The following is a 13,842-nucleotide window of genomic DNA, read 5'->3' on the forward strand; positions in this document are numbered from 1 at the left end:
TTCTTTATTACCACTTCCTGTTATTCTTTTAGTTACAGTACTGTATATGTAAAGTGGCTGTGGCAGTGTGACAAACAATATATAATCAGTGGCTTAATTCACATAACAAATCCCATTCAGATACATCCTGGCTCTACTTTACAATACCAAGTATTTTCAGAAATAACATGAGAGAACAAGAGAGACGTTCTGGCTTACGAAAGTTTCATGAAACAAATTTTACAGTGCTTTGACTTTAAACGAAGGCCAGTGAGTTAACATAACATTGTCTGTTATGTAGCTTTTTTTTATTATTATTATTAGCACTGCAGCTCTTTTTGAAACACTGCCAGTTCTGCAAAAAACCTGACAGGAGCTAAGGAGGTGTATTGAGTTAAAGCAGAAGTAAGTGGAATGTTTGTGTTAATATAAGTCTTAAATAGCTATATCTTCCGACAGCAATCACTTATATAGAGTGTTTGGTCTGAAACACGGGTCTGTCAGTCACTGCTCTGCTGTAAGCCGAGGAGAAAACTTTCCTTGTATCCTACAACCTTTATCCAATGAGGAGAGAGAACGGCATAAAGGGGCGGTCCTCGATGTGTGTGCAGCCAAGGGATGCGCGTGAATGTGGTGACGTAGGGACGAGGGCGGGGACTGCTAACTCCATCGGCTGACAAGAAGTTAGCCAAAACGACCAGATCGCTTACTTCTGCTTTAAAGGGCAACAAAAGGGATAACAAAAATTGAATTATGTGGTTAAGTGGTTATTCAGGCAAAACTAAAACATTTTTTTTAAAAGGACCAGCAATTGTGAAGTACATGTCTGCTAACATGCAGTGGAACAGTTGGAGTTAAAGGCATTGAAATAAAATCAAATGTCAGACATCTTGAAACTTCAGACAACCTCCATCTTCCCTGTATACATAAAAAAAAAAAGATCTAAAGTCTTTTAACCTAATTTCACCTCCTAGTTGTGTATTTTGAAAATGTTTTTCTTCATCAAAGAGATGTTAAAGATCAAGGAGGGGAACGCTTGAGGCTGTGTTTACTTGACTGACAGATGACATAATCTATCAAACAATGATGATAAACAAATTCAGGTGTGTTCATCTTCTTACAGGGGAGGTCCTTGAGGCACCCACAGGTGAATGCTTGTTTTTTTCCCCACAAATTGTCAAACTATTTTAACTTTTAATGTTTAGGTCCAACAAATAAAGTGGAAAATTATGTAGAAACCCTCTGTGAATCCTCCGTAGACTGTAACTTTATTTATATTTAACAAATCCATTAAAGGGCATAAACTTGATTTTGTAAGGATGAATAATTTGGATGAATCCTTGTCCATTGATGTGGTTTTAGATGAAGAAGCCTCTTCATCCACTCCCGGCTGGCTGATGGATTACAATGCAAGCAAGGCGATGGTCCATTAGGCCTTCTTCAGACCAGTATTTGGTGCTTATGAAGCAGTGTTTTCAATATTCATATCAAATCGAAATAAAAGCATGAACTTGTCAGGCCTGGAAGCATTTAAATATTGAGTAGCCTTCCATCATTTCTTTCCTGAGGCCAGCTCTTGAGATGAAAGGTAAGAGAGTGGAAAGGCCGGGCCTGGTCAAGCGATTTAAAAGTGCTGATATCTGCATCCCTTTGAAAATCAAATGCATTGCCTTTGTCATTTGAGCTCCGTCTTTGATATTTCTTTCTTTTTGTTACCATGATGCCCGGCTCTCAGCTGTGTTATGGGTAAAGTGGCTCTAGTATGAATGTTAACTGACTACATTTTCACATCCATTTGATCCAAAGATGCAGAAGCAAGACAGATACAGACTCCTGCTGTGCTTCTGCAAGAAAGATTTGAACAAAGGAAGTAAATCTATCATGTAATTTTTTAAAAACCTAACTCGTCAGTGTGATAGTCAATGCATTAAAGAGGTCATTGCTTTGATGATTTACAATGCATCTACAAGAGCGACCTTGGCAACAAAGGCAGCAGCAGTAAATACATTACATGTATTTGTGTGAGACTGAGAACCATGAGTGAGTCATCACAGCTGACATAGGAAACCAGTTTATGATTACAATATATACAGACCTGTCGTGAGTGATTTCTCATTACAACTGACAAAATGAGGCAAATGTTATATAAACACTATAAACACATAAGCATTCAGTTGCTCATCAGAATGGAAACATTTGTCATGATTTTCCACCAGGTTTCTCGTGTTGGGGCAGTCCTCACAAAAGGTAAAATGGCTGATTTAAAATTGTCCTTTTGGCCTCATGGCAGAACGTTTAACATAACAAAATGGCTAATGGAACTGCAGATGTGTGTGGGAGATAAGGTGCACATTTCTTGGTTATTGTGTTAGAATACTACTAAGCTCTGTAAAGGTAGAGAGAGTGAGAAGGGAAGGGTGAGAGTGTATGCGCTCATACAAGAAACTGCAGTGTTCGCAATATGTGACCAGTCAGTAGGGGGAGTAGCCTATGCTGTTGAGGAGATAAAGGTGACCATGACCTGGAAAGTACCCAGACCTCTAGAGTCGCTGTGCCAACACCTTGTTAACAAATACCAGAATTTTTTTTTTGACATTTATATTAATTTTTAAAAATACAACTTGTGCTTGGCCTGGAAATAATGGAGTCAGCACAAAGAGGAAAGCGTGATTTGATACTGCACGTGAAGTTAAAAACGTGACACAGTTAGCTTCAAAAGTAGGCCCAACCTAGTTAGGGTAGGGCTTCTATGGAAGAAAGATTACACCATTATTTTTGGACAAATAATATATGGGAGGAAACCTTCCCTAATTTGAATAAAAGGTAGTGCTTTCTCTAAGGTAATACAAGAGACCTACTGGTCAGTCTGGTCCGGAACTGTCTCAGGTTTATACCCACTATTCAGTGGGATAAACTCTGCTGCAACAAGCTCTGACTGATCTTTTTGAAGACACTTTGTCGAGCATTTTTGTAACCTGGTGAGCACCTTTTGGGATGTCGATTATTTTTACCGACAAATGCAGTTCATGCAGCCTAAAAGGTGCCAGGCTAAAAGTTGGCAGCATGCAAGTTTTAGTGCCAAATAACACCTGCACATACAGTATTAAAACCATCAAGCTGTGATGTGCTCTAACCACTCTGGCACCGAGCTGGCACTCTTAGAGCACATCCCATGTTGGCATAGCCTGAAGCAGTGATCGCCAGAGATGATCTTTACTGCATGTCTCTCTCCTTGCTTTCTTGTGTCTCTTCACTGTCATATCAAATGCCCAAATAATATATATATATATATATATATATATATATATATATATATATATATATATATATATATATATATATTTTTTTTTTTTTTTTTTTTTTTTTTTTTTAAAGTGCTCGGCCCTGTTGTGCAATTAGGTTAGGTTAACATGACTTTCCAGTGCTGCGTTTAAAGTCCAGTGAATTTGTGAGGTCTTATCTAGCTGTGTGGCTTCTGTGCTTCAGAGGAGGTCACTGATTGCTCTCGGTTTTTCTTACAGTTAGTTACATTAATTCTGCTGTGGCTCTTGTTGTTTGAGGAATTCAGTTGGCAGACTTGTAATGTGGCTGCTGGTGCTGAATTAAACTTGGTTTCTTGTTGTTAATCCTGAACAGGCACTCTCATTGCTGCTGTTGAGGAGGAGAGGAGTGCTGCAGTCCGCTGTGAGCAGGCCTGCAGAGCAGAGCTGTTGCTCCGGGTAGCAGCAGTGCTGACCTGGTGCTGGGAGAGTTATTGCTCCAGGGCGAGCCAGGGAGGGAGGAGGGGAGGACAAGGGAGGGGAGCTGGTTTTGTTGTCTGGTGACTCCTGGGGGTGGTCACATATTACACAATGACCAGTGCTCAGTCAGTAAGTTCCTCGGGGGACGGTCGTCCTCAGTGTTGGGTGTAATTCATTGCACAATCATGCAGTTATTGTAATCACCTTAAAATTGTCAGTGCGCTACACTGTGCAGCATCACTGCCATCATTTCAGTACTCACACTACGATCACTACTAGCCTGATGTTTACAGTATGTAACATCATGACAGTGCAACATCAGTTATTTTTCATATATCATATGATCATATCATATATCATATATCATATGAAAAATAACAGACAACTAAGACTTTAGTTATCAGCCACACAAACATGGTCTAATGTACAACTCAGCTAAAGAATCTAGACAGCCTTCTCTGTGGTCTAACGGTGAAAACTACGACCAGCTTCAAATGACAATCACCACATATACAAAACAGTGTAATGTCTGAACATGGTGGTTTTTGTGTCAATGACAAACACAAACAAAAAGCAACACTTTAATTTTGGAAAAGGCAAACGTACATACATACTAATTAGACCAGCACTGTGCATGATGGGACTTCCGGACTATTTTGCAGTTAGGCCTATTGTACTATAACCTCAAAATAGAAAGACTTTGTAATGATTAAAGTTTAAAATGAAACTTTTAATTATACCATTGAGCCCATTACAACCCTGCTGCAGCCATATCGCCATATATGAAATGGTCTCTGAGCTGACTTTCACCAGTGTTATATAGCAACCTCTGACCTCCTGATAGATGCAGGCTCTACTGAGACATAGTTATGAGTGATGACAACCAATACCAGCTACAGTATTCAATATGGTAATAAGTGGGGCACCAGGAGCTCTGAAGTCGATTGATTTGATCTTATAACAATCAGTCCTGAGAGTCACATGAATTTCATGACAATCCAACCAAGAGGGATATTTCATTAAAAACTTAAATTGCTAAGCCCCAGATTTTAATGAATTTCATTGGGTAAGTGAAAAAGTTTAAACATTTATTTCATTCACAAATCTCTGGGCCTAATGCCCAACTGCATCAAATGCCATGGGAATCCAATCAGCTGCATTTTTTAACCTGTTGCTGTTTCAGACAACTGAATCTCCCTGCAGGGATAAATAAAGGTTTCAATCAGTCAATAATTTGAAATATTTCAGTCTGGACATGAGTTGTTTTCCAATCAATTTAAATGCTACAGACATACCATCCTTACAGACTCAAAAAAAAGTCAAATAAAAAAGGAAAAAGCTAAGATATGGCATTAGTTAGTTTTACTTAGCGAATCACAATACCACAAGTTAGAACTAGAACACACGGGGAGGCGGCATTCAGTTATTATGGCCCCTGACTGTGGAACAGCCTCCCGGAGAACCTCAGGGCCGCAGGGAATGTTGATGTTTTTAAAAAGAGGCTCAAGACCCATCTTTTTAATCAGGCTTTTAACTGACTCGTTTAACTCTTTATAATTTATAAGCTCACCTCTGTTCTTACATTTTTTATTATTATTCTATTTTATATTAATTTTTAGTTTAGTTTATCCTGTTTTATTATTTTATTGTTTTATTTCAATATTTGAGTCATTATTTATGGTCTATTTTATACATTCAATTGTTTTATTCCTTCAGTTTGAGCTTCTATACCTTTTATCTTATTTTACTGTTTTAGCCCCTCGATTTTCCAGTGTTTCCTCCTGGGGGCCTACCACACCGGGAGTTGTTTCTGGTCCACCGATGGGGGTGCTGTCCCGTGGACGGCCCTGGCCCGGATGGCTAGATAGCTCTACACTTTGGTGTGGAGCCTCCTGTCTGCCTGGGCTGGGGCGGTCCCTGTGTCGGCCCCCCTGCAGTCATGGACCATGATTCCTCTCGGTGTGCGTGGCCCCCAAAGGTAGCTTCTTCCTCACCTCAAATCTCGGTGCCCAGCCATGTCTCCTCAGCGACAGATAGTGTACAGTATGTGTGTGGGTGTGTGTATGTTTGTGTGTGTGGGTATGTATGTCTGTCCGTATGTCTATGTATGTGCGTGAGTGTGTATGTAATTGTGTATCTATATTTGTGGGGGTGGGAGGTTTGGGGTTTTCACTGTGTTTTGAATTGTTTTGTTTTGTTTTGTTTTTATCCTCTGTGAGGCACTTTGTGTTACATTGTATGAAAAGTGCCATATAAATAAAGTTGATTTGATTTGATTTGATTTGATCTGTTTAGAGAGTCGTTGGACGGGCTTAACGTGATGACGACATACATTTTAATTGGCTCGTCAGGCTAACCTCATCCTGCTCTTTGCTCTGATTGGTCGTAGCGCTACCCTATCGCGTGCAGAAGCAGTTTGAAAGACAGCCTTCATCCCGCCCCCTGGATTGAGCCGAGGTCTACCGGTCGTTGCCAGACTATACATTTTAATGATACAGTCTGGCTTGTCAGGCTAGTTATTTTACCCATTCCAAATGATTTCTGCCTCCAATACACTGGTGGTTCACCAAAAAGCAGCATCGCTGTAGGCTGTCAGGATTCGAAGAAGTCAGATTTCACTAAGAAGAAACATTTAAAAACACTTTCTGTTCTGTGGCCATTTTCAGAAATTGACTGAGAACATGGATGTTGACCATAAATACACAACAAGCTACACTGAAAAAAGTGACTTTTTGGTGCTGTAAACTCTATTAGAGTAACTGTCATAATTTATACCTTGTATTTTTAAGATTCAGTAAGAACTAGAGTTTCTTAAGTAAAATTAAACATTTTATTAACGTAATACATGAATTATGGGGGAAGAGTAAGTTTTACTTAAGTTTCCTCATACTATTTAAATGTTTAATAGTTGTACGTACATAAACCTAAAAATATTACATAAACTTTACTCTGAAAATCTAGTGTTTTGAAACGCATGCACGACGACGCATGCGCACAGCACAACAGGCTCTGGCCGACTGGCTCTGCTCCGGACGTTAGGATCACATCACAGAGTACTGCAAGGTGTAGCGCGCGCAAGTCATTCCACAGGTAAGTTATTACGTTCTGTTTTAAATTTGTGATAATATACGTCTGCATGCAGTTTGACGCAAGATATGTCACTGTTCATAAGTTAATTTAAAGTTAACATAACGCTACATTGGTCCGTGCTGGCCTGTAGTGGGAGGGCTGCAGTTTTTCCTGATAAAAACTAAAGTTAACTAAAGTTAGGGTATTAAAAAAGCACCAACCTAACGGTATAATTAAGCATATATCACGACAGGCCGTGGTATATGCTCATTATACCACGGCTAAGGGGCGTTGTTCGGCCCGACGCGAAGCGGAGGGACGACAACCCCCCCTACTTTCGATACCAAATGTGTCCGTTTTAGTGTCGATACTCTTAATAAATTGTCTATATTTTCACCAGTCTGCACTAATTTGGGTTAACAACTTTTTTTTGTCACAGTAGACAGTTATTTCGCTAGTTCTAGGACCTATTTTCCGGTTGTCTGCTTCCGCAACTGAGGCAACTAAAGTTGCATACTGTAAATGTGCCCGTCTGTATGCACACACATGCACACAGCACAGCTCACTGCAGGTATAGCTAGTGTGTGTGTGTGTGTGTGTGGGGGGGGGGATTCATGTTTTTGTAATTCAATGAAAAAATGGATTGTTCATTACAATTTATACTCGCAAATAAATCTGTCATGTTAATTGTTTTATTTAGCTAGACAAAACAAAATGTTCATTAATGTTTATGATGTAGTTTATTTCTTATTAAAATATTTTTCCATCAACAGGAAGCAAATCAGAACAGAACATTATTCTCATAATTCAGGCAAGTAGAAAATAATGTATGCATTATATTGCTTTGTTATTTTCCCTTCTTCATCCATCATAACGTAATATTAAAATTGTGGCTGAATATTTTAGACCATTGTTTTAATACCACAAATTGTGTCTCTTCATTTTCAGGGTGCCCTTTGGAGGAGCCAGAGGACTTTGTGGACAGTTGGAGTTGAGGGCTAGGGAGAGGAGGTCGAGGAGGTCGAGGAGAAATTCATCAGGGAGAAAGAGTAGGCCTCTTGTGGTATGAGATGGTCGTGCAAACGATGCAATTTTAGGTCATCAAAACGTTTAGAGCTCATAAAACATTATAGGTTGAAGCATCCACACACTAGTCAAGGCCGATCACTACCCTGCTTGTACTCAGATTGTCCTTGTTTATTTAAAAGTTGGGGGGCACTTCATGCACATTTGTCTAGAAATCATACACAGACTCAACAGTTAGGGCAGATAGTTTCATTTTCGTGTCTTGTATGTAATTCATGTAGTTTTAACACAGAGAAGCAATATTTTGAACACCTCGGGACTCATCTGAAAAAGCACGAAACTGTTAATTGTGTTTTTAAAGATTGTGACTACAGTACGAATATATATTCAACTTTTGCTTCACATAAAAGTAGGAAGCACAATCCTCACTGCATTGAAGATTTTAAAAATACTGTATTCCAGACACATTCAAGTCAGGCAAGTGAGGTAACAGAGGGTAGTAGTTTGATTGAAAGTGAAGTTACTTCTGATGAAACATTTGTCCAAGAGGGTGAAGATTTAGTCCAGGTTATTGTTGATGAGCTTGGTTCCTTATTGCTTAAATTAGACTGTATATTCAATGTGCCTAGAAGATGTATAGATGAGATTGTAGAGGAGCTTCAATTTATTACTTGTTCAGCATCTGCACCTGTTATTAAAAATATTGTCCATAGTACATTACAAAACCATAACTGCACTGTTGAAGAAGTGGTGATCACAGATTTAGTAAAAAGCCTTTGCCAGTTAAATCCTCTTAGTGTAGCCTTTAGTGAAGAAGGCCCTCTTGGCACGGCATACAAGAGAAATAGTTATTTAAAAGAACATTTCTCTATTGTTGAACCTGTTGAGTATATACTAGATGCGAAAGAAGGAAAGACCTTTCAGTATATACCTATTTTGCAATCCTTGTCACAAGTTCTGAAAAATAGTGACATCCAGGAGAAGGTTTTGAAAAGTGTAAGACATTGTGGTTCTTCATGTCAGTACACTAGTTTTCATGATGGTACCCACTTCAAGGAAAACACATTTCTTTGTGGAGAAGAGTTAAGGCTTTCACTTCTACTTTACTGTGATGACTTCGAAATATGCAATCCATTAGGAACATCTCGTAAGAAGCACAAGGTAACAGGTGTTTACTGGGTGTTTGCTGATATTCCGTCTGTATTGAGGTCTACATTATCATCTATTTACTTATCTGTTTTGTGCAAGGCAGACGACATTAAGAAATTTGGTTATCCCCAAGTGCTAGATCCATTGTTAAGTGATTTGAAAATACTTGAAGAAGATGGTCTTTTTGTGCCCTGTTTAGGAAAAATAATAAAGGGCACTGTATTTTCTGTGATTGCCGATAACCTTGGTGCCCACTCAGTTGGGGGGTTTATTGAAAGTTTCAGTGGGTCACACGTTTGTAGATTTTGTGTAGGAGAGAGAGCCCAGTTTCAGGAATTTGAGGTCAGGACAGGAGCATTCCCAGGTAGAACAAAAGAGCATCACAAGTTGGACATTGAAGCAGCATTCGCTAGTAACACTCATAGTCGTGGAGTTAAAAGACAGTGTACTATTACTGAAAGATTAAATCATTTTCATGTGACAACAGGTTACCCACCTGATGTATTACATGATTTACTTGAGGGTATTGTACCTTTAGAACTGGCATTGTGTTTAGATATTTTGGTAAAGAAAAAATATTTCTCTCTTGAAGAGCTCAATAGAATAATCAAACAGTTTCCATACAAGTGGAAAGACAGGCTTGTCCCCAAGTTATACCACCAACATTTGCCTCCCGTAAAACCATTGGTGGTAATGCAACTGAAAATTGGTGCTTATTGAGGCTACTTCCACTTATGATTGGCTCCAAAGTACAGGAAGAAGAACAAGCATGGCAGTTGTTGATGACACTCAAAGATCTTGTTGAGCTGGTTATGTCACCTACTCACACAGATGAAAGCATTGGTTTCCTCGATAGCCTGATTTCTGAGCACAGACAGAGATTTAACAGTGTTCTTCCACAAGCGAACCTGATCCCAAAACACCACTTTGTAGAGCACTATCCCCAGCTCATCAAATCATTTGGCCCACTAGTGTCTTTATGGACAATGAGGTTTGAAGGAAAGCACAGATTCTTTAAGAAGATTGTAAGACAGACTAGTTGCTTTCGTAACATTTTAAAGTCTATGGCAAGCAAACACCAGTCCATGATCGCATGCCATCTCCATGCTTCAGTTGTAAAAAAGCCTGCCGTGTCTGTATCAAAGATGTCAAGAGTTCCATTAGAAGTTGTAAATGAGAACGTACAGGAATTTCTATCACAGAAATTTCCTGAGGAGACAGGTGTTAATTTGACCAACCAGGCAGAATTTCAGGGCACCAGTTACAGTGTTGGCATGATGTTGGTATATGGCTCCACATCTGGGTTGCCTGACTTTGCTGAAATACTACAAATCATCATTGTTCATGACACCTTAGTGTTTGTAGTGAAACTGCAAAGTGCATGGTACTCTGAGCATTTTAGATGTTTCAAGTTGGAGTCCACAAGAGTTGTCAAAGTAATTGAGCAGTCACAACTCACTGACACATACCCATTGGCTACTTATGCAGTGGAAGGCGATCGCATGGTTTCTTTGAAACACCACATCTGCTTGTCAAACTAGGTAAAGTAACCCAAGTCCTTCCTACATGTTTTTCTATTTATTCCTTCAGTTGACGGTTAGAGCTTCACTGTGCAGAAGCAGATGATATTTTAAGATTTTTAACAGAAACTGGAATTTTTGTGGGGAAAAAAAACATCAGACACAAATAATATTATTTTCTGTTTTTGTTGATGTTGCCCAAAAGTGATAATTCTACTTTAAGTTTATTATTGATGTCATAGTGCACACAAGCACCACTCTTTCTTTACAGCCTCAATAATCAACATAAAATAGAATTTGATTTTTTTTTGATGATTTCCTGTTTTGTAAAAATATAAATTTTTTATACTTTGTCTGATTTGTGAAGGTCATGTATTAATCAGGGTGTGAAAATATATGATTTGTTTTTTAGTACTTTGTTTATTATTTGTTATCACACCATGTCTTCTTTTTTTCTCTCTTGCAGTTCTGCTTGCCCAAGACTGTGATCATGTCTGCCCCAACTCAACTACGTGTTGTTATTGAAGAGACACAAGTTTACAAGTTAACCCTACCAGATGGAATCCCTAGCACTGTAGACGAACTTTTGGCAGCTGCGCAGAATCATTTTAAACTTGAAGGGAGTTACACTGTAATGCACATGGACAAAGATTTCGATAATCAATTCTTCACACTAACATCAACCAATGTGGTTAATGACAAGGACACAATCAAACTAGTAGAAACAGAACCATCTGTAATTTTGACATTGACTTCTATCAGTGAGCCTTCAGGTTCCTCCACTCCAGTGCCGCTGGATCAGTCTTCTCAAGATGAGAGTTCCTCAGCCAGCTCATCTGACACCATTATTTTACAACCTTCAGCAGAGTATCGATCAGAGCCATGGCCAGCCAATTTTGTGATACCCATCTTTTCATATGGTGTCGAAATGATTCTTGAAGCTGGAAATCAAGTTTATGAACGTGATGGCTCACTCCTTCAGGATCCAAGTATCTACTCTGACATTCTAGAGAAACTTGCAGAAGCAATCTACCACTACCAGGCCTATCCCAGTGCTCTTCAACAACTCGAAGTTGTAGAAGCTCTACTAAACAAACACCCATGCTTGAGGGAGCCCGGAACCTCATATTCAGGCACATATGGGTGGCAGAATCGGCTCAAAATGAAGATGGCCAATTTCCGAAGCAAACTGAAAAGGCGCAATGTCCCTTGTCCCGAGCTTCACATCAACTCCTTGAAAAGGAAGGCCCCTGGCGAGAGATATCCTGCAAAAAAATGCAAGAAACCGAAGAGAGCCGAGGTGAACTTCCTTCCCCCACATCCAAGTGGAGAAAGCAACGACAGTCTGGAGAGGGACAGACAGGAGCTCCTTAACGAGGTTAAGAAGAAGGACAACGCTAAAATAATTAAAGAAAAAATGGCCAACACATTTTCCTATCGAAGACTCGAGGTTGTGAGTGATAGTCCTGCTGCTGCTGACTTCAAAGAGAGATGGCCTGCTTTGTTTTGTGAAGCTGAGGTAGGTGATTATATAAAGCCTTAAACATTTCACTTGCTTTATTGAGCTGTAACAATAATTAATGAATGCATTTTCTTGTACATTTATATAAAAATAATATTGATGTACTTGTGAATCTTTTGTCCATTCAGATCAAGGAGGAATTCAGGAGAATAACTACCATTCCCCTGGAGCGAACCTTCATGCACAAACTGGACGAACACACACCAAAACTTATTACCCTGATGAAAGCCAAGGGAGGTGCCGTGGGGATCAAGATGAGGCCGCTCCTGGACAGACTGAGTCAGGTGTGCTTGTTTTGCTTGTTCATACAGTATGTTTTACAGGGAGCTGGACCTACTTTTTTTCCTCACTCACAGACATACAGTATACACATATACAGCACAAGCCTCACACTTGGTAGATTCCATGCCCTTGCGCGCTCTGGGTCCATGCACTTAAAACACAAGAACAAATATATGCACTTGTGTTTTCACTTGACAGTTCATTGTGTATGTATAATGGTTATGTTCATGTTCTTAATCTGTTCACAGAAACAGAGCATTGAGATGAGACGTGAAACCGTTATCCGCAGCCTTATACTGTACCTTGGCGAGAAGGAAGAGGAACTTTTTGAAGACTGCTTGGTATAGCATTATTTTAATCATTTCAAAATATTTTTTAATGACACAGGTTAATTTAATGTTTAAGTTAAGAGGAAAGCAGACGAAGGAACATATATTCTTGTGTTCATTCTTCCCTGATAATGAAGTCAATTTGAATGATTCATGCAGTTCTATTATTTGTTTCTCAATAACATTCTTCTTTTTTGTTGTATATTGTATGCAGGAGGACAGCCGGAGTGATGTCAGTAACCACATCCTCAAAATACTCGTCGTCCACGGTGCTGATGAGGATCCAGTCGATGTCTCCATCCTTGTCGAAGGCCATGAGATTTTGCCAGGGTGCAACAGTACTGCGAAAGCTTGCTCACTGCTCATGGGACTGATTTATGCCCTGAACTTGGCATACCCTCCCACTTTGCGCTACACTTTTGAAGTCTTCCAAAAACTCTTGCTGGAGCTGGATGGATTCAAACTGTCCCCAAAAGTAAACACCTTGAAGTTGAAGTTGCTTTCCTAAATGCATGTCATGACTTTGTCATCCTAGAGGAGGAAAATGACATCATTCATGGACCCTTGTTGAGGACGTAGCATCATGCATGGACTCTTGTGAAGAAATGCCAAGAATTAGCACTGAGTTCCAGTTCATCTTGGTTTACTAGTGGGTTGCCTGTCATAAATGTTTTTCATTTTTTGTCAAATAAGGTATCTGTTAATTACAGTAAAGATTGTATTCTTCATCAAGAATGGTTAGACACCTTAAGCTGTTTATTTTTAGTTGATTCTGTTGATTTTATTTCATTAATGTTTTAATTGCATTCTTAAAAGTGCACTAGTTTATTTTGATTTGATTTGATTTAGTCAGAGGACTGGTTTAAATGTTGAAATTGCACTGTTTCAGTGTGTAGGTTTGTAAGATTTTAATTGCATATTTGAGAAGTGACTATGTTACCAGATCTATGTTGGATGTGGGGTATAATGTGTAATACTGTGTATTTGTTGTTTACCAGTCATACCAACCTTTGGATATTTTCTTAAAAAATATACTTAGTCTTACTTTAAATACCTTTTGCTGGAGATACATCTTTAATGTACTGTTAGTACAAATTCTAATGCAGTACAATATAATGCACTTTTACTATTAACGCAGTACTTGTACAGTACATTCTGTTTTTTCCCCCATTTAAATAGGGGTATACATAATCCATACACCACTGCTCAAAGTTTAAGAGGCGGTT

At 39.1% G+C, this 13,842-nt stretch overlaps 1 protein-coding gene across 1 annotated transcript; it reads left to right on the forward strand.

Moving 5' to 3' along the window:
• Positions 1 to 11,411: 11,411 nt before the first annotated feature.
• On the forward strand, positions 11,412 to 13,124 carry LOC310985641 (uncharacterized protein; the record flags this gene model as incomplete). The annotated part of the gene is made up of 4 exons (XM_083971260.1): positions 11,412 to 12,002; positions 12,134 to 12,289; positions 12,536 to 12,628; positions 12,831 to 13,124. 4 exons carry the CDS (start codon positions 11,412 to 11,414, stop codon positions 13,122 to 13,124), a joined length of 1,134 nt encoding a protein of 377 aa, XP_083827386.1.
• Positions 13,125 to 13,842: the final 718 nt, after the last annotated feature.

This window comes from Trachurus trachurus, assembly GCF_905171665.1.
Source record: "Trachurus trachurus genome assembly, chromosome: 5".
NCBI classification, from domain to species: domain Eukaryota; kingdom Metazoa; phylum Chordata; class Actinopteri; order Carangiformes; family Carangidae; genus Trachurus; species Trachurus trachurus.